Source organism: Pelobates fuscus, chromosome 3, assembly GCF_036172605.1.
Source record: "Pelobates fuscus isolate aPelFus1 chromosome 3, aPelFus1.pri, whole genome shotgun sequence".
NCBI lineage: Eukaryota > Metazoa > Chordata > Amphibia > Anura > Pelobatidae > Pelobates > Pelobates fuscus.
This window is the reverse complement of record NC_086319.1, coordinates 31,976,382-31,999,042: the sequence shown is the minus strand read 5'-3', so window position 1 is coordinate 31,999,042 and position 22,661 is coordinate 31,976,382. Positions and strand designations below refer to the sequence as shown.

Sequence of the window (22,661 nt, the reverse complement as noted above, 5' to 3'; positions counted from 1 at the left end):
AGTATTATGGGGGATGTAGTCCACAACATCTCTAGTGCTGAAGGTTGCCTACCTCTGGCTTAGCGCATCCTTGATTGAGAGTGGTCCATAATACTGCAGACATTTGTTTTAAGGTGATGTTTTCTTATTTATTAAGTATGTGTTGAAGTGCTGCTATCAGAACAGTGTAGTTTATTTCTTTGATACACCATGATGTTTCATTTGAATAAGATTTTTTTTTTTTCTTATCATGGCTTTCTATAGCACAATGTAGATAATCACAAGATGAAATAATTGTCTCCTAAATCCATCAGGAATCTACAGCTTGTTCTTTTCCAATTAATTATTCAATCAGTGAATTTTTTTAAAACTCCAGCAGCATGGTAACATCTAGACTAATAAAGAATTTTCAGCCTATAATCCAAAACAGAACCTGAATGAATAATGTAATTGAAGTATTACATTACATAAACCACACATGAAAGAATTGCTAATTGTGTTTGATGGTGAGCAATTAATATTGAATCTTAGATGAACCATTTAAAATGAAACCACAGTTTAAAGTTCCCAACGGAACCCCGTATCTGAAGTGGGGAACTGAATTACAGAATTTACAACAAAAAAAAACAGACACACAAAAAAACAAAACAATACAAAAAAATATATATCTAAAATTTATAAAAGCTATGAAAAAAGCTTCAAAATTGATATGATAGTGAAGATTTATGATCTCGTGCACAGTGTCTCAGCTGAGACAGCCCACACATTTGATAAATATTAATAGGATGAATTTATTACCAGGGAGAAATGAGCTCTGTTGGTTCATCACTGCACTCTTAACAGCTATCAGTACTGGAACACAAGGTGCAACTGCACTATTATATGACCCCATTTACTCTGTGAATGGTACTTCATTAAACGGTACCTTTTGGCCATGCTATGGATGGATGAAAATCAAAGTTATCAAGGCTGCAAGTCCTGAATAATGAGTTTCACCCAACCTTGAATATATTCAGATGAGCTAAGGTGGTTAAGTGTTCATCTTAGCTTTTACATGCTTTTCCTTAGTTAATAATACATTCCTTTTTATCAGTTTGTGATTGCATGCCTACAAACATGTTACGCTTGTTATGTCAGGCTGCTAACATAACATAGCGGAACTTTGTAAACATGCTCATTTGCATACATATAGAATTTTGAATCCTTTAGATTTTACATTTAGACATGTATATACCACATATTTGCTACTTTCATCTTTTTTTTTTTTTTTTTTTTTTTACGTACTTTAGTTTTCTTTTATATTAACACTAGATTATTTTGCAAACGTTTGGCTGGGGAATGCAACAGTCTACATTCTCGATTAATACTGCCAAATAAATGAGCACGGACCAGTATCTTGAAATAGTAATTATCACTGGGCTTCTATCTGCAACTATAGGGAAATCCGGAGCAGATTAGATGATCCAGTGAGTATTTTGCTCACTCAGCAAAGTTCATTTTCGTTCAGGATTGCGTGTGCTTGTTTTAGTTCACCTGCTTATACTGAGAACAAGACGATTGAAAACAGACATCCCTTTACCAAGGTGTTCTTGCATTTATTAATTGGCAATGCCACAAAAAAAGCACGTAACTATAATACATGCTTTTATTTAACCTATCTTTAGTATCAACATGGGGTTAAAACTACTTGGGTTTTTTGGGGTTTCATATTTTGTTTAAAATATACAATTAATATGCAACATGCACAAATCCTTGGACATATACAGCTTGATATCATAAACAAGAAGGCAATCTGATTACCACGTGACAGTTTATAATTCACATACAAGGGAAATAATATTGGTTAACAGGGTTATTAACATTGTCACATTGATTAGTGAATTTAATGCCAAACATTTAATTTTTGCTCTTATGTATTATATGCTATAATATGCTAAAGACACACAGGGGGATGTTTAATTATGCACAGACGTACACTGTTGCTTTAATATACATTAATTTAGAATCCACATCACTCATCTTTGCAGTCTGCATAATTCGTAAAACTGCGCTCTCAAAACAGTATTTGGCATTCTAAATGTTATTTTGTTTGGCTATGTCAAACAATAGAAGGTTTTTTTCTTTGCTACAGTATGTTTGCACTTTTGTTCTAATTAGATATGAAACAGGTCTAGTAAAATATAATATTGCCTGCAATCCTAAGCTTGTGAAAGATGTTGCAGTCTGCGCGAACAAGCACGTACAATTGGTTTTCGAAACGTATGAAGCAGAGCATTTAGTAATATCATCTCAGCCTTTTTATGTACGTAACAAAGAATTCCCATTTCAGCCAGCCGGCTTTGAGTGGGAGCTGAATAACAGTTTGCAGTTTATTGGGAACAGATGCACTTGGGAATGCCTTCGGGGGTGCTAGTCGTTATTATTAGACTTCTAATGTGCTTCTCCTGGCAGCTACCCAAGAAAGAAGAACAATTAGCTGGCATATGTTAATTTTTGTTTCCCTAACAAATCTATCCTCTGACTAAGTGTGTAAAACAAATCCTCAAAGAAAGATCAATCAATGCTGTACACACCATTTCTTCCGATTAAAAATATGTTTATCTCGGGAACGGTGTTTCGGATTGAAAAGGGCAGGTGTTTTTGGAAATAGCAGAGGATGCCCTGTTTGGGTTAAAGGCTAATGCATTGTTGAGACCGAGTACAAAGAAAACACATGTCCGGCTCGATAGTTTTAACTCTTCCTGATCTGCAAGATCACACAAGTGTGTTGAAAGGGTTAAGTAAGGATACAAATCAAATTACCCGCACATTATCTCCAACGAGTACCATTTAAATTACGGTTGTAATCATTGCAAGTGTTACACTGCTTCTAAATTTCGCTAATTGGATACTATTTATGACCAAAGAGGTGTGGTAGAGGTGATGAGTTTTTTTGATAATGAGGAATTGTGGCTCACTGGGGGGAATAATGGAGGACATATTTTAGAACAGCTTGCATATATTCTCACCTATTTTCTATTCTCTACCCTGACACCCACTTTCCAGGGTACATCAGCAATAAGTGACACTGTAATCATAAATTGAAAATGATCCTTCCAGAGGAATTGGCAAACTTGACATTTCATTATATTTGTTAACACATGCCACAAATGATTGTTAGCAAGGAAATATCATTTCCCTCTCCCCATCTCCAATCAGATTTAATTTGAAATTTTTCAGCCTCCTCTGGCTAATTTGCAATTAAGACAATTTTGTTTGAATATGTAGTAATGTCATTACCATTCCACCAAATTAGCAAGGAGACTAAAGGTCAGTGTAAAATTTTACAGCTGGTTGGAGCTTCTCATCTGAGATTTAGGACTATGAACAAACACTATGGCAGTGTTGAAAAAAAAAATGAATTATTTAAGGTCTTGTTTTTTTTCTTTATTTTTAGATTTTCTTGGATATCGTATTTAAATTACAGATGTTTTTGAACAAGTTGACCACAATTACTCGTTATTCAACTTTTGCTCTTTATTGCGGAGAAACAATCTTTAAAGTCTAACATGTTATTATGCCACGAGGCCAAAGTAGAATAGATGCAGATCACCGTAAGATAACCTGTAGCAGCATCCTATAATTAGGGTTCATAGGATACAATTTTATCTTATAATTAGTTGAGATTGGGTGCTTCCATTTCTAGATAGTAAGTGCCAATTCAGAAATAGAAGAAACACACTCATAAAATTAGTGTAATGTTCTCATTAATCAAATGTTTTTTTTCTGTTACCTTTCTTCGTATCTTTTACAGTTAAACTTGGTGTCTAGCGTTACCATGTCTAAAAACATGTTGGAGACATCCCCTCAAAGCTTACCTCAAACCCCTACAACACCAACTGCCCCTGTCACGCCAATTACCCAGGGACCCTCTGTAATCACACCAGCCAGTGTACCCAATGTTGGAGCCATTCGAAGACGCCATTCAGACAAGTACAACATACCAATGTCCTCAGGTAGACATGTCTGTGTAATAAAGTGTTTATAGTAATGTAGTTGTTATGCCACATTACAGTATTTAGCAATTTGTAATGTACAAAATAAACATTTACCACTAATATATATCTGAGTATGTATATAAATTAATATGCAACACCTTTTTAATATTGCTATAGAGTATTTATTTAATTTTTACTGATAACTAAATGATAGTGAACTGATTCTCTTATTTCTCCTGCCTTGTAAAATTCCTTTAGCACATGCTTTTTTACCTTAATTTAAACATTTTCTGATTTCCTGTCTCAATTGTTCCTAATTAATGGTTCTGCTTATTCGGCTAACATCAAACCTGGAATTTGATGACAATAACGCAGTACTTTTTTTTTTTTCCTTTTACTTTATTGTAGAAATCGCCCCGAACTACGAGTTTTATAAAAACGCAGATGTCCGACCGCCGTTCACTTATGCAACTCTCATAAGGCAGGTAGGTATCGGAAGATGAACTTTGATCACATCAAAATTCATTAATAGCGTAAAGGTGGCATTGTGACGGAAATTACATCTGTGGTCTAGTTAGTAAGTCTTTTTAATGTCACTACGCATCTTGTCTCATTTCAGGCTATCATGGAATCGAGTGACAGGCAGTTAACACTTAATGAAATTTACAGCTGGTTTACACGGACGTTTGCATACTTCAGGCGAAATGCCGCAACTTGGAAGGTAACTTTTTTTCCCTCTTAGCTCTTGCTGCACACACTGCATGCTGATAGCACAAGGGACATTTATTTCCATGACATAAGCAGATTAGTATCTGCATCCCCTCTTTTTAACCTGCCTCTTGAATGGAATGAATTCTCTCTCTCAAAATGACAAGTGAAAGAATAATTTTGCCTCTGATATCGTTTTCTAATTTGGTGCAATTAATAGCAGAGGCTTGGCAGAGAAATGAGAGCCTGACACACTAATTACAGTGTGAGCACTCAATCATCAACACCTTTGTTATTCGCACTGTATTACTTTTTCTTTTGCATATTATTGGCTAATTAGTTTGAAAAATGTCTGTTTGCGTTGCGCAACCAATGGACAGTGTGCGTTTTGTCTCGTTCTGTGCCTTTTTGTACACATCCCATACCTCATCGTACAAGACCAAGATCTGCCAACGTACCGAGGGTCGGGGCAACTCGTCTGGAACTGAGAGAAAAAAGTAAAGTTAATATCATCCTGTCAGAACGTAAATGCAGTATATTTACTTAGACAAAAGGGTTCATCCATATTCCTGTCCAAACAACATTATTGTCTGGTTCCTACAGGGTACTAAAAAAATGTTGGTTGTAAGCCTCTACTTCTGGTAGAGAGCAATGTCTGCAAAGATAAGGGCACACGGCACAGTCTAAGTGAACTGTTTTATTTTCATTTCAAAAAGCCTTCAGAAACATCAATTAGCCACAAGCCATTTCATACAAAAGGGGAGAATGTTTGTAGCTGAGCAGAACAGAGGCAGTAAAGCACTCATCAGCATACTAAGAATTTTCAGCTGAGAGATATGCTAAAGTGAATTAATTTGGATTTAAAATGCAAATGAATCTTGGCAGGCGATTACAGATATATGGGTGTGAAAGGTTTATAATGCTCTTCATTTACAAAATGTTTAGAAGTTTATTAGTTGTTACGTGCTCTGGCGGAACGACAGGCGCAATTGTTTTATTTATGCACTGCTGTTAGTTGCGTGTTTTTTGTTTTTTTTTGTTTAGAGGTAACCAGCACTATCCGCACGGAGCAAATTTAACGTGTTTTCAATCGATAATATTTATGTGGAAGATTTGCATTTTCTTTTGTTACTCATTAGAGATTGCACAGAATTTTCTGTCATTTGATTTACTGAAAGAAATTTAAAAAGAAATGAAAGGTGATTTAATATCTTAGCTTGGTCTCATCTCCACAGCTCGGGGATCCAGCAAAACTCATTCTGAACAGCTTATTAGTTCTAACTATATCGCATGCATAATAAAACTGCTCATTTGCTCATTAATATTAAAATTATCATATTCCGAGCCATGGGCATTAAGATCAATCAAATCCTTGAATTTCAGGTCAGATGCTGGATCTGCTTATGCCTTTTTTTTTTTTTTAAGAATTCTCATCTTAAAGCAAGCCAGAAGCTTGTCTTTGTGCAAATATAAAAAAAAAAAAAAAATGAGGGAGAGAAAAGAAATCTTCATAAAATTACTTTGTTTTTTTTTTTTACTCAAGAAATAGGAATTAGGTCATTACAGAATTGACTTGATAGTGTACTCCAAAAGAATCAGAATAAAAATATGACAGATTAACAATCTACTCAGTAAATGACACCATGCTTTTAACCCCTTCATTAAACCGCCTAGTGCCAAATAGGTTAATGTGCTGTTCACATGGGTAGGCAAATATCAGTTGTTTCATTACATTCATGAGATGCTGGCTTTATCTTTAGTTCTAGATAAGGTATAGATATATATATTAATTGTTTTTATTCTTTGATGACGATTCACAGCGAATATAAAACGCTTGAAATTTTTAAAAAAAAAATTAAATCGAAATCACACACCACTCCGGTGAGTCTTTAGTCTGTAGTCAGAAAACATTAACTAGAAAATGTCATTTAATAATACTGAATAAACAAACTCTGTCATTTCATTATTGTGGGATGAAAAGAATGCCTTTGAGCTTATTTGCATAAAGCTTTGTGGAAAATTAACACTTGTCACTGTAGCGTTTTTTAGCATGTTAATACCGCTAGCAGGACTGGTTCCTTTGGACATATCATCTGTCCCTGAGTGCTTGATCAGGGACATAGCTGAGCTGACCTAATTGTCCTGGCATTTTCAAAGATACTGTAATTTGTACAGATATTGCAATTTAGACCAGCTCAGTGAAAGGAAGGTTTTGACATAGCTATTATTAAAATAGCTTGAAAGGTTCATATAACAGAGTTCAAGTATTTTTTTTTTTTAATGTATTTAAGTTCTGTTCATGTTATAGCTAAACTGAAATGTCTATTTTTAATTCATGTCATCCAAAATTAACAAAGTATCTTTGGCGGATAATTCCATTTTAGTTACCCTGCCTTGTTCCATATCTTATTTAGAATGCAGTTCGTCACAACCTCAGCCTGCACAAATGTTTTGTTCGAGTGGAAAATGTTAAAGGGGCTGTATGGACAGTAGACGAAGCAGAATATCAGAAAAGAAGGTCACAGAAAATTACAGGGTATGTTTTCATTATGTTCGTGTAATATGATAAATATCTATTGCTATTTTCCAGCAGGGTTCCATTCAGAACATAGAAGGTCTTCTCACCACGGGTGTCAGATGTATGGTGGGATGAGGTTTAGCAGTGTTAACAGTGATCTAACGAATAGACATACAGAGATGGGCACTGGAGGTTAATGATAGTAAATATGGTGACTTGTATGTTTGGCAGGCTTCTATCACAAGCTTTTTACAGTTAAAGGGGAACATTATTCATTTATTTTGTCCTCTTATAATTATTATTATTTATAAAGCACCGACAAATTCCGCAGCGCTGTACAATGAAGAGAAACCAGTGAAAATATTTAAAGAACAAAAAAAAACATACTCTGTACACTAATTGCAGATGTATTAGGAGAGATCACATATTTTCAAATGTCTTTATAGTACCGTAGGCATTGTAACAACAGCAAGAGTGAAGGTGCCGTAGGAGCTTCAGTACGTTCATTGAGAGTAATATAAGCGAATTGAATCACAGAACCTCACATGAGACAGTGGGCATCAGTGCAGTGTGAAGGATTATTAGAAGTCATATGCTACACTGCAGACAATTTGAACAAGTGCCTTTTAACCCTTTAAGTGCCAATTATGTGTTGGGATGTAAACAGAGTTATCTAATTCCGGGTCCTTAATGGGTTAAATATTTCAGATAATGCCATTTCTCACTTTTTAAGGGGATACAGATTTAAAAAAAAACAATAAGAAATAAGAAAACTAAGGATAATAGTTATTTTATTTTGCATTGCCTGTAAAGAGCAGTCAATATTGTATTAACATATTCTATCTATCTATCTATCTATCTATCTATCTATCTATCTATCTATCTGTCTGTCTGTCTAGCTCACTATCAATCTGTCTGTCTGTCATATGTCTGCCTATCTGTGTGTCTATCTAAAAGTTAACTAAATATAGTTGTGGTTGCAAACCAGACTTTATATAATCACCCTTCTATGATAATATTGCTTGCACAGTGACAAAGTGTAAGAATTACTGGCTTATTCATACATTTGTTAAAATGTACAAAACGTTCCCATATATTTTTCGGTGTAGATGCCACAACACAAAATTTAGAGGTGGCCGAAAAGCAGCTCTCCAGCTGTGGTTAAACATCCGTAATTGTATTTGAGATATTGGACAGCTGATGGTAGTGGGAGTTGTAATTCAATAACAGGTGGAGACATGGATTAAATGTTACTCAGCTCATGAATTTGCTAATCTAGTGCTACTGTATTGCAAGTAGATTATATATAATGCAGGTAGAATCCACTTTACCATGTCAGGATATCCCATGATTTAGACTCTAGCAGGTGACATTCTAATTTAGAATTTTAGTTTTAGTTCCTTTAGTGTTCTTCCAGTGCCTGTTTAAAGAATGATATGACAAGACTGAAGATAAAAAGAAAGAAAGAGAGAGAGAGGAAGGAAAGAAAGACAGTGAAAATAGTTTATATATTGCATTGAAAATGCAGTTAGTTCAAGTTTAAAACAATGCAATGTGGGATCCAGGCATAGTTTCAAAATTTTCCAACTCATCACTTATGAGAAAACTATTTTATCATTGAAAAAAAAAAAAAAAAGTATCCTTTTACGTTTATGTGATCTGTTCACTAAGTCAGGAATTGTAGAGAAATGACCAGAGAGTTGCAGATTTTTAAACCCAAAATAACTAAATTTAAATAAATTATTCAAATCAGTTTTACTACATCAGATTAACTAATAGAGCAATTTTTTTTTTCTAATCTCCAAATATTCCAGTAGAATTAGTAAAAATTTGGGGAATAATGTGTAAACCTGCATTGAACTTTTAAATGAAAAATATTTGTATAGATGATTGATGCTTTTTATTTTTACTCAAGGCGATAGTTAATTCTAGGCGATAAAAACTAGTCATTTTTAAATGCTGTTGGCTAAAGACAAAACTAGAACATTTAGTAGCTTTGCACTAAAAACCTCTTGAATTTGTTTTAATCAATTTGCATTTTTTTTTTTGCAGTAGCCCCACGTTAGTAAAAAACATCCCCACAAGTCTAGGCTACGGAGCAGCTCTTAATGCAAGTCTGCAGGTAAGACACGATGGCCTTATACTTCTTTATATACCATATTAGCCACCATTATTTCCTGTCTGTTTTCTGCAAATTAGTATTGTCCGTTCAGAGTTTTAGCATGAGTTATATTGCTTAGCACTGAGATAGGCTGAGACTCTAAAGCTTATTGCGTTTGATGTGAAGTGGTAAGAAGGACACCCTGTGGCAAATTCTGGTACACTCATATTTTCTTAAAATAAATGACTGGAAGCAACTGTGGATAGGTTTCTATGTGATTTAACTCGTACAGCCTTTTAGTGAAGGTCAGACTGCAGCAAAGGAACCAGACATAAATTATTCTTGTGTACCTAGGCACTTTACAAACACAGCAGCGATAAAGGCACTGCTTGTTACAAACATTGATAAAGCCCAATTAAAGAGTCGACTGTCTTATATTTTTTTTCATGTTATCTCCATTCTAAATAGTTGAGTTTTGACAATCGGGGTTATTCATTGAACTAGGAATTGTCAGGAGTTTCCCAGATAATTATACATTTTAGGTCAAAATGTTCAAACATTTTTCAACACAGTTGTTTTTCCATCTTTTTGGTGTAAAATGTAAACATTTGTAGCCAGTTTTTGAGAATTACAGTACTGTAAATAAATCATAAACATATATTTTTTAAGAAGATAAAAACCTAATTTTTAGAATGGATTTAGTAATGCATTTAAAAATTCTTCAAAAATACAAAAACAAAAGCTAATATTATCAGTAACCCAATAACAAAACTACAAATCTAAGACAGACACGTTTGTAAAGAAATGAGAAAAAAACTAGAGAAAAATACTGATCAGCGGTAATATAATACCATTCCCAAAATATATTATTGTTAGAATTATTATGTCTATACAGACTTCAGTATTGAGTTGTATTTTTATTTTTACATTCACAGGCAGCTTTGGCAGAAAGTAGTTTACCTTTGTTGAGTAACACAGGTTTGATAAACAATGCATCTAGTGGCTTACTACAAGCAGTCCACGAAGACCTCAACGGCTCACTGGATCACATGGACAGTAACGGGAACAGCAGTCCAGGCTGCTCCCCTCAACCACACATGTAAGTGTTTGTATTGGTTACACAGAAAACTTGTTTTACTTGATCCATAATGCACAAATGTATTTGTTAAATGTTCTTAAACGAGGAACTGTCACCTGACAGGTTTTTTAAATATTCTATTTGCATATCTCCTATATTTTATAATGATATGCTTGCGAGGTCTGATAAAAAAAAATTGTAGAACTCCACAACACTGTATTTACTTCTATCCTGGAACAAAGCACTTTCATCATGCCTTCCTGTCAATCATTGTTATAAGCTCTGCCCTTAGCTCCTGTCAGTCAAAATAGAGGGAGGAGCAAATTAAAACAATGTTTCAAATTATTCTCCTGCAATGCGGGGTATGCCATGGCTGTGCCAGGACGGAACTGGATTGTGACATCAGTTACTAACTTATAGACAGTTTTAAAGAAATCATACCAAAAGGGATAACACAAGTTGTACGTGATTTTTTTTAGTGATTTTTCATTGATATAATTCAAAGATAATTGGCAGCCCCTCCTCAACCCTTAATGTTTAACGACAGTCCCATTCCAAATCTTACTAATCTATTGACAGCAGAACTGCATAAAATTGACAGTGCTAAATAAGCAGGGAATTTCAAGTTGACATATGGTCTTTAGAGACAAAAAAAAATTAATTGATCCTGAATAGTTTTTAATGGACATAAAAAAAAATTAAAGGACAATTTCATTAATCTCCATATTTTTAGTGAAGCGTGACTTATGGAAAAGTCAAAAAATTAAGTATCTTCAAAGATAAATACAGACATAAATATGTTAAAAAAAAATATATATATATATTTTAACGTGGACAGTATATTTCCATGGTTGATTTGCCATCAAAAACTGCGATTGTCACTGTTGTTTACCGTCATACAAGTACCATTTCTGAGAAATATTAAAATGAATCCAACATTTTCAATAAATCTATATTAATATTTCAAAGATGAACAATAACATGCATGTCAGATGTAATTACCAATTCATAACATTGCCTTTTGCATGCATCACAGCATAATCTTCATATCAGCATCACATAAACACATTTTTTTCTGCATATTTTAAAATTATTTAGATAGAGATTTAGAGGTGTGATCTCTCAGCATATGCCAGTACATTAGATTATTTCTGCTGATGTTAAAAAAAAAAAAAAAATAAGTTTGCACTTTATTCAGAAAAGTGCCTAGAAATAACAGTGTCATAATAACACCAAACACACAAACATTCAAACTACTGTTGCTCAATGTGGTGTTAAATAGACATCAGTGCAGCTGGATAAAGCATAAATACAATGTAAAATGTGAGAAAAAACATAAATATTTTATAACAAGAGATGCAAACGAATAAGTAAATATTAAAACTTTAAAAAAAATAAAAAAAAATGTGGTTTGTCCGAATTGTAATTATTTTAATCCATGCCCAAACAAATCGATTCAATGAATAAGACTCCACAAGTAAACCTTGGGTGCATCAATTTGTTCAGATGTGGCTTAAAAGATTTTGTGTTGGATGGACGAGCTCCTATTAACGTTTGCACAAGTGTGGCAAGTCCAAATCCATTTTACAGTAGTGTTGTTGCTGATTGGCAAAGCATGGTACTCTAAACAATAGCATCATGGAGAATACCGTTTGCCAAATACCACCTATTAATTTGGGTTCATCCATTATCATATTTACAACTGAAACAGGCCCTTTTCAAGAGAAGACACAGTGATTTCAATGAGTTTCTTAAATGTTCTCACTTATGATAATTTCAGGTTAAATATTATTACAGGTTAGAGGTAGGGTAGAATGTTGTGTCAGATATAGTTTAAATCGATTTTCAATGTAAGGGGGGTTTATAGGTTTGGTTTGTTTATGATTTCATGGACCCAGGAGGGCATTCCAGATTTAGGACCCCTTTCCATCTGTCCTTGTTTTTTTTTTATGTGTTCCACTTGGATCGCCCAAAAAGTTTAAAAATAAACCATCATCTTGCCCTGCTTCTGAGTATTGAGACAGGAGCTTTTCAACTCTGAATCCTCCTCACATTTCTACACCCCAAGACAGGCACACATCACCCCTCAGGTACATAGCATACACCTACCACCAACCCAGTCACCTTGTGTACGTAATCTAAAAGTAAAATGAGGTGATTTATTTTCCTAGCATGTGTATTGTGTCCCGAATCGTGCAAGTTAGTTGTCAACTCTCGACAATGAATAGACACCATAGAGATCGCAAGCGAGAAAGCATCAAACAAGTGAGAAAGCATCAGCTATACAAATGTGGGCAAACATAGGTTAAACTACATGTAAAAAAAAAAACATGAGAAAGAAAAATCAAACAGCACAATGTTTCAGTTGTTACAAATATATAAACCCATTCACTAAAATGATATTCAGCGCAGTTCCAGTGAAATCTCGCACAGGTTCTCTGCATACAGATCCTTCAAAAGACACATTACATTTATTAATGTCCTGCTGCTAGGACTGTTCCAAATGCAAAAGCAGAAATTCCTCCTTTTTGAGCCAATATTCATAAACATACCCAGGAATGTGGCCAGTCATTATCTGACTGATTATGATCTTCAAAGCAGCTCTGAGTTTGCACTAAATGAAGTGCATTGGCCTTTTATTAAAATCATAAATACAACTTTAACTATTACCCATGGTTTACACAGAGCATAGAAAAGTGTAACTTTTCCCCTGTCTTATAAATCAGTGTAATTACATATTCAACTTTAATTACTGGTGTGTCTGTATTGGCAAGGTTTATATGTTATATTTTATGCAGAGCTACGATTCCTATTAATATTTAGCAGCTAACTATATCATTAATTACTCTAAAATCTTTCCCCCACCATCTTTTTTAATGGAGCTGAGAGAGTGAAATTATTAAAAATTGATGCAATGTGGATTTCAGAAATGTGTATAGAACGTTAGATATGCCTGGCCTTAATGAGTGATGTCAAATGTGGTACTTTCCTGTTTACTAAATTGTGAGACGTGTACCTTGGAGATATTGTTTTAACGCGTCTTCGTAGTAATGAGAAAATGTAACATTTGTCTTTGGCTTTTTTTGCTGGGAATTTTCAGTGTCTTAATTGTACATTGTACACCCATTTAGTGCATGTTGGGGCAAAAGAGACATAGACAGAAATATTGACATCTATTCCCTTAACATGGCACACTTGAAATTATATCTGTTTGCGATATATAATTCACCTTGACTGTCACCTTTGAGTGTAGCATCGATGCAGGTGGTATAGACAGTGTCAGAAATTGCTTGATTTTTTTTTAAATTTGGGGATTAAAACTCTTTTTACAGACAGCTTTATTCTAGAATCATCTTTGATACTTGAAAACGGAGCTCTTTTAGTACACAAATAATTTGTGCCCCCTCAATCTTTTTAAGTGCCTGAAAGTTAAGCAACCCTAGTGTAGCAAAATAAAGCATGATGGAACAATTTGCACTTTTGTTAGCTAAATGTACGCTCTCCCATAATACATTTCATATTACCAGTAGCTGTATTAGTCCAGTAATGCAAAATTATAGAATATCACAGTATCTTGTTATATTTTTTTTATTTGACTAACAGAGTTTTGGAATGTCAAGCTTTTTGGAGAACATCCCCCAGGTAAGGGCTGGCAACATTTGGCATGGGTGTCAAGTACAGATGAATGAACTTTCCTGTCCACATAACTCGCTGAATTCTGTGTGGATATTTCTATTCAAATGGGGCATGCCGTATATGAGTCGGAAAGATGGGGGATGCTTCAGTTGCGAGATGTGGGGTCAGTTATCTTTGCAATGTCTAGCGGTATAACTTGAACTCTTTGACAGAGCACTAAAAGAGATCTGTGTATACATTAGAGATACAGGAATCTATTTCCTGCCACCAAAGACAAATGGCAAGTTATGCAAATGTCATGAGTGCTGCTTTATCTCATCTTGTTGTCACTTGCACAGCCCTCCAGGGACATCCTATTTCATAGCCTGGTTGGCCGCAGGTATTGCCATTCATTGAACCAGTCCATGACTGGAGATAATTTACATTATGGTCCATGAACCCATGCACTAACCCACACAGTGCCGATTTGGCACAATTTTGGCCAACTGTTCACTCCTGTAGTACTGTGCCAGCAGACATCATGATGCACCTCCTATTAGTTTAATCAACCGAAGAATGCTGTGAGGCTGCATTGCACAACCCCTGTAGGCTGGGGGCCAATGGTAACTGTCTCCCTGCACCCCTTACAGACCATCCCTTTCCTACTCTCTTTGTTAAATCTTCAGCACAATTTTTAGTTGCATGGACCATTTTATTTCCATTATGAAGGGTGCATCTCTGGAAAAGCTTGCTGTTTCAGAATTCTGTTAATCCAATAAACATTACAGAACATTAAATGTTGCCCAAAAGCATGAAGTCCATGAAGAACAGGGGTGGTCAAAGGCAGACCCCCAATTGTTGTGGGTTTACAACTCCCTCATTGCTTAGCAACCTTAAATTGTGGTATTATAACAACTGGGAAACAACTGTTTGGTCACTCCAGCCTTAAATGACAAGTTTGTCTTTCAGAAGTAGCCTTACCTTAATAAAATACTGTAAAATATGTAATAGTCCTTGCAGAAGATAGAACATCTTTAAAAGGACAGCCTAAGCACCATAACCACTTAATTTCATAATTCAGGTGAGGGTTTCCAGGTGCCACTGGCTCCTCTTTAATGCATTAACCATGTCAATCCATACCAGCAATGGGCAGCAGTGACAGAGTGTTCAGCTCAAGCTGATGTTTTATCATTAGCCTGAGCAGAAGAGAAAAGGGCTTGGGATCCCCATTCAGGCTTTAACACTAAACAATGGAACAGTTCTAAGGGATTTCATACACCATAACCACTTAAATGAGATGATACCTAGTATGTCCCTTTAAACGCTCTTGAGACTGTCTCATTCAGAAACAAAGTGAGCACTTAAATAAAAATATGAGTTTCCTAAGCGGAATACTGTGAAGCATGTTGTGGCTTGCTAGAGGCATCCTACTCTGACTTTTTAGTTTTAAGAGCTCTCCTGGGCATGATAATGCTTTTTTTCTGTATGAATTACCAAGACAATAAAAGTTTAAAGAGCAAACAGGAGTAACATTGCATGTATTAAAAACAAATGTATTTTTTTTTAATAAAATCTCTTAAGAAAACAGCTTGTGAAAAACAACTTAGCAAATATGTTATGCATGGAAGAGATGTTAACATGCTATGGTGCGCAGAGAAAATCACACCGCCAAGTTCCCATATAAAACACGCACATTTCCATATCTGCATGGAAACAGACTACTAACTGGAAAAATTACCTTCTGATACATTGTATAATATAATATATTCTTCTTTGCAAAGTTAAAATGATTATAGGCATAGAGTTTAGATATTGAGGATACTGGTTAAATAGAAGAGTAAAACACATCACGCATCTTTCCTGTGGCACTGAATGGTTATTTAATAACGTCAGATTTGTCAGGAATTCAAAGAAGTTAATTTAAAAATTTAGACCAAAATAGCTGAACTGGAAACATTGTTGACTTGGAGAATCTTCCAAATTTGGCTATTTTGACTTTAAAATTGAAATTCTTTGAATTATCTTTGAACAATTCTCACTTTATTAAAAAAAAGCCCTGTAAATCTAACCACCCTAATGTAATAGTTATGGGACTACTAGGATATGGGAGACAACTTTGGTTCTGGGTCAAAACCTGGTAAATCCCAGTTCCGTATTGACATTCTCAATTTAATCCATATTTGGATGGCATTGACTGGCTGAGCAAGTCAACTAGGAAAGCCCAGTTAAGATAGGTAGCCAACTAGCCAAAGGGATCTGTGGCAGTACATCTTCCCCTCTTATTCAATAACTTATTTAAGATTCTAAAAACATTTTATAAATAGAGTTGACAAGCCTTTGGCTTTTAATTACCAATCGTTAGAACTCCCCAAATAGTTCCATTAACAAACATTATTATTAACAAATAATTGCTTATCACTCATTCAGGGAATAGTATTATTATCCTATGTATTCATTATTTTCTTATTTTATTTTGTGGCCAAAATGTGATCAATAATGAATAATATGTGTAGGTAGAGTATATTAACTATAAAGTATATATGTGATATATTATTTTATGTTAATCACATTGAGGCCAACATTATTTAAAACTTAATTTTACATATATACGTTCTCCTCCTTGAGCAATACCTGTTTGATCTATACCTCTATATCCTTCTAACCTCTTTTCATAGATTATTTATCATTCTGGCAGACAAAGGCCAATCATTTTCAGTCAATCCACTAAATTTGACATTGTTAAAAAGTAAGCAGATGTAACAAACACAGCATACATAGAATGATCATGCTATTTATAAATAACTATATTTTAAATTATTTCCGTCTGCGTCCCGACGCAGCCCACCAGACTTATTATTTAATTTTTTAATTGGTAAAGCTATTCAAAACAAATTGGCATATTAAATAAGGTGACTGTTTTATTTAGAACATATATTTTAATACAATTTTACATTATATATTGCAATATCAAATTCCATGCATTTTTTATGACCTTCAGGTGGAAAGATTGCTTGAGGAAAATAGTCATAATAAGACTCTTGTAGCAGTGTTTCTTTCATAATGTTAATTATTACGGCAGGTTAAGATTCCCTTTAAGCAGATGTTCATTAATGTGGGCTTTCCTAGAGGAAGGTCTGGAGTGGTTCTGAAATCCTGCATAATTAAAGCACAGGGCAACCAATAAAGGAAACCCTTTCTTTAAAAATGAGAGTACTTAAACATTTATGACGGTACCTGTGCAGAGTACAGTCTTCTACTATTAGCTGTTTCTATATTCTCAGGAAACTGAAAATCTAAATATTGGAGGTATGCATTGTTTGCTTATAACCTACTATATTGAAATAGAGGAAGTTATCATGGGTAGCAAGTTCTTGTTAAAGAAAGTCTTCCTAAAAAATCCACGTGGTCACAATAAAGTGACTTTAATACTTTATCTCTTGCAGCAGTGAAGTGTTCTGTCCATCTGTAATTGGACTACTTGAAGATAAGCCTCATCTTAGTGACTAACGAATGTGTGATTTGTGGTCCAACTTTATGTTCCCGTTAGACTACTCCGATTTCAGTGTATTACTCAAACTGACAAATAGGTAGAATTGTATACCGCAGAATTTTCCTGACAGTTGATGAGGTTATTATTGGTTATGCACCTAACAGTTTAACCCCTTAAGGGCGACCGGCATGCTATGCCGTCCTTGGGGACCCATCTCTAAATGCCGGCGGGCAGCATTGCACGTCCACGCCGTCCTTCCCACATACCTGCTCGCCGGCGATCCCACGCCGGCGATCGCGATGGGGGGACTTATCTGACATCCTAGAGAGTCCCCCTGCTGCTGATCCGGCCCTCCTGAGCCATGTGTTTGTGAGGTGCTTGCGAGGACCTCACGATCACATGGACGGAATAGCCGTTCATAGCAGTGCCAGCAGGTGAAGTGCCTGGAATGACAGGTAGTTTTAAAATAGATCAAATATATATAGATATATAGATATATATAAATATATATATATAGATATATATATATATATATATATTTATATCTATCTATCTATCTATCTATCTATCTATCTATATATATATATATATATATATATATATATATATATATATATATATATATATATATATATATAACCCAGGCAGTAAGTCCAAAGAATTAACTTTGCTAGCATTATATTTAACCCTATAACTTTCCAAGACACCATAAAACCTGTACATGGGTGGTACTGTTTTACTCAGGAGACTTCACTGAACACAAATATTAGTGTTTCAAAACAGTAAAATGTATTACAACGATGATATCATCAGTGAAAGGGAAGTTTTTTGCATTTTCACACACAAACAGCACTTACATTGATGATATAATTCTTGTGATACGTTAGTCACTTAGTCACAAACACTGGGCAAAATTGGCATTCAAATTAGTTTTTTGCATTTTTCACACACAAAAAAATATTAACGCTAACTTTGACCAGTGTTTGTGACTAAGTGGCTTCTAAAAGAGACTGGACATGCCCCATTTGAAATATCTTGGGTTGTCTACTATTGCAACTGGTATGCCATCAAGGGGGTAATTCTCATTCCTGGGCTACCATACGGTCTCAAAAGCAACGTAACCAATCTGTCAAATTCCAATGTGAAATAACTGAAAAATTTAACATGCTATATTTGACCCTGTAACTTCCTAAAACACCATAAAACCTGTACATAGGGGGTACCGTTTCACATGTGAAACATCGCTGAATACAAATATGTGTATTTTATTGCAGTCAAAGCAAACAGTATTATGACATTTGCAGTTAAAATGTCATGCAGAACTAGAAAAATAACAACATTTCTTAATTTCTCAATTTTTTTTAGATTTTATTCATATTAAATTATGTTTCATAGCTAAATATTTGATGTTAAATGAAAGCTCTATTTCTCCTGACTAAAATGATATATAATAAGTGTGGGTGCACTTAATATGAAAGAGGTGAATTACGGTTTTGTTTACGTTTTATGTTGATCAAAACGTGTACATTTGGCTCAGTCCTTAAGGGGTTAAGAAGGTAAGCAAGGGTTTGCATCTGACAGTTTAGGAGGTTAAAGTAACATAGTGTTAGAAATACAAACAAGTATTCCGAATGCTTTAGTGCCCCTGTTCCTAGTTATATACTGGTGCCCCCCCTCCCTCCCGTGCAGTAATAATTTATAAAAGAAAAATATTTAGTTGCCTTTTTTTCCAGCTCTGAGGTTCGCTGGTCACCTCTTTCCATTCCCCAACGTCATTGAGGATGCATAGCCTATTCCAATGGAGGTCCAGTTATTGCGCCTCATAGGAGCAACAATTTATAAAAGAAAAATATTTACTTGCCTTTTTTTCCAGCTGTGAGGTTCACTGGTCACCTCTTTGCCTTCCCCAACGTCATCGAGGAGGCATGGCCTATTCCAGTGAAGGTCCAGTTATTGCTCCTCAGAGTATTAGGGCCTGATGAGCATGCACGGTGAGCACCCCATGCACACCCAAGCTTCCCCAGTATAAAGCATTGAAATCAATGTTTTCTCAATGAGCTTTCATGTCAGGTGACCAAGTTTGAACTGGCCAAGCTAAATATAACATCTGCACCCAAACTGTGCAGCTAATGAACCTCAATAAAATATGATGTGATAAATGCAGATTTAACTTTTAAAACAAACTTGGGAAAATGGGAGCATTCACCTTTGGATTGGTGGCAGCTTTGTTTTCAGTTGTCCTAGTTACACATGTCAGATAGTTTACTGTGGTTAGAAGTGCAGGCTGAACTAAGCTGTGCAGAACATTTGGGTGCTTTTGACAACACCTTTCCAGGTAGGCATGCATGACTTGGCATTCTCCCATGATGCCATACAGACACATGCAAGCTAATGGACCGGTGCGTACCTACCAACATTTCCAATGGAGAAACACGGACACTTTAATTAAAGAGCGTGAGACCAGGGGTGGGGCTGTTCTTAATCGTTTTAGGTTAGGACTTATTATTAACAATTTATGTAACTAAAATGTAATATAGAATAAGAACAATGTATCTAAACCGTATTGCCCCGCTGCAGTCTGTAATGAATGCTGCCGCCAGACTTATTTTCCTCTCTAGTTGGTCCTCTCACACCTCACCCCTTTGTCAGTCCTTACATTGGCTTCCTGTATCCTATATGAGTCAATTTAAAGTGCTAACCCACACCTATAGAGCACTGAACAATTCTAGCCCCCCTTACATCCCTTTACAGATCCAAAGGTATGCCCCTTCTCAGTCTCTCCACTCTGCCCATGACATTCTCCTGTCCGCTGCTCGCACCCGTACGGCCAACTCACGCTTGCAGGACTTCTCGCGGGAGGCTCCCTTCCTATGGAATAGCCTGCCTACCGCCATGAGGCTCTCCCCTAGTCTTCAATCATTTAAGAAGTGCTTTAAAATCCATCTCTTTAGGAAAGTTTAAGGCCTCCCAGAGTAACCTCTACCTCACATACCTGTCCCATGCTCTCTACTAAAGGGCAGCACTTTACTCTCTCCTCCAGCTCTGCTTCCTTATTTGATTGCTATTTCCTTATTTGATTGCTATTTCCTTATTTGATTGCTATTTCCTATTGTTTTACACCCCATCTCCTATAGACTGTAAGCTTGTTTGAGCAGGGTCCTCTTCAACCTGTAAGTTTTCTTATAATTGTCCAATTTCAAATTAGATCCCCCCTCTTATAATATTGGCGCTACGGAATCTGTTGGTGCTATATAAATGGCAATAATAATAATAATAACAAAGAGAGGGACAGATGGATTTGGGCCCAAATAAGGAAATGTCCCTCCTAAATAGGGACACTTGGGAGGTATGCCGGTGCACATTACACCGTGGAACTTACATGCTTTTCATTGTGGCTAGGTGAAGCTACCTTGCTTTTATATATATTAATTACATGCATTTTTTTCAATATAGCATTGGTTGTTAAGTGTTTTTCACACAGAGATCAAAGTGATATAAAAGATTTAACAATAAACAGTTGTTTTACTTTGCAATTGAGCTAGAAGATGCATGTTTTTTTTCTAATTAAACTGTATTGGGAAAGGTATGGAGAGAGAACAGACTCCTCTATTTTCAAAGAGATTTCTATGCAGAAATAGGAAGGTATGACTTGCTTTTTAACATGTGATTGTCTTTTTCCTGTAGCCACATTTCTCAGGAGCAAAATAAAAAGTTGGCTAGGTTGCTAAAATGGTTTATCACTAAAATGAGAAGAGTCTAGAATTCAAACGGAATTTGAAGTAGATTTAATTTTATTTATATTTTTTTTTAGCTAGAAACCGCTATCAGCAGAAAGTGTTTTGTTTTTTTTGTCAACGGAATGTAAATGGTTTGCCTGCTTTGGGTACATGTGACTGTAAGAATGTCAAAAGCATATTTTAGAATTCCCAATACCTCCCAAGTGCCCCTATTTAAGAGGGATAGTCCCTATTTTCCTCATTGATTCTTTTCTATCCTCTTTTCTAGGAGCTTCATGTTGTTGAGTGTATAACCGAGCTGAACAGCAATAATACTCACAATAATGTTTATTTAAACTACAATAAATGTGTTTAGAAATCATTCTGTGTAAAAAAAAAAAAATGCTCTTGGCTTAAATTTTTTCTTATTTACATAAATTGGCATAAGTCACTTAAAATGCCTCAGAGCAGCCATGATTTGGCCACACCCTACTCACACCCTTAAAATGAAAGTGTCCCTCTTTTTCCATTTGAAATGTTGAGGTATAATTCCACCATTTTCTTATCTGTTTTTATGTTTTAACCAACCATATGAGCTGTTTAGTTTGTAGACATGTTTTGTTTTCCAAATTGGTAGACCACCTACTACTTAAACGCAATTCCCACCTGTTTTTGTTACAGCTTAACAGGAGCTGCTCATTCCAGTTTTTTTTTTTCATAACACATTTTAATTTACTTTCATAATGAGCCAGAATGTATTCAAATGTTTAGAATCAGCATATGATGTGCTAAAATAGGCAAATATGTGAATTTACGAATATATTTTGCACATTTATTAGTCGTCTTGAAAACACAGGGATGCTTAAAAACCTAGCAGCCATTAATAAAACTCAACAGCGAAGAAGATGTTTGCAATAATCTAACCACCATGTGACCATGACCTTTACAGTTTTATTTATTCTGTGCCTAAGTGTACTGCACATATTGAAATGCCTATTTATCTGGTATAACTCACAGCCAAATAGAGGATTTATTGGTGCCCTAGCGGTTGTGTGCTTCCCATTTTAATTTATTTCCTAGCTATTGAAATTATGAATACTTGCTCATTACCAAATTACCACTGAAGCGTTGTAATGTAATTATTTAAACTCTTCCCAACATCGTTCACAATCACAACCACCTTTAGCTTCGGGTTTTATAATTCAATGTCTTGTATTTGAACAACCTGCATTAGTCTTCAAAGATGAGTTTTATTTTCTGGTTTAAAAACCACACCTCATTTCACACTGAAATAGAGGAGAAAAAAAATAAATTGAGCGGGTGAAGGGTTCCCCTCTCCCCTGGTTGAGGACATTTGGAGAACTTATCTTTTTTTATTTATTTATTTATTAATTATTTTAGCATTTTTAACTGTTTGTTAGGCTTTATATTACTTTATTTATGCAAATAGGACTTGAGGAGTAAAGCTTCAGCACTGTA

General features: G+C 35.2%; 1 protein-coding gene across 12 annotated transcripts in view; it reads left to right on the top strand.

Moving 5' to 3' along the window:
- The window catches only part of FOXP2 (forkhead box P2), a 203,906-nt gene that overhangs the window by 162,033 nt on the left and 19,212 nt on the right, over window positions 1-22,661 (top strand). For 6 of the 12 annotated variants that reach the window (XM_063446859.1, XM_063446856.1, XM_063446860.1 and 3 more), the window contains exons 11-17: window positions 3,773-3,974; window positions 4,365-4,441; window positions 4,576-4,677; window positions 7,079-7,200; window positions 9,235-9,304; window positions 10,219-10,382; window positions 13,965-14,003. In XM_063446859.1, coding sequence (XP_063302929.1) covers window positions 3,773-3,974; window positions 4,365-4,441; window positions 4,576-4,677; window positions 7,079-7,200; window positions 9,235-9,304; window positions 10,219-10,382; window positions 13,965-14,003 — 776 coding nt within the window. The remainder of the gene's footprint in view (window positions 1-3,772; window positions 3,975-4,364; window positions 4,442-4,575; window positions 4,678-7,078; window positions 7,201-9,234; window positions 9,305-10,218; window positions 10,383-13,964; window positions 14,004-22,661) is intronic. The other 6 variants (XM_063446862.1, XM_063446861.1, XM_063446863.1 and 3 more) reach the window with 1 other exon arrangement.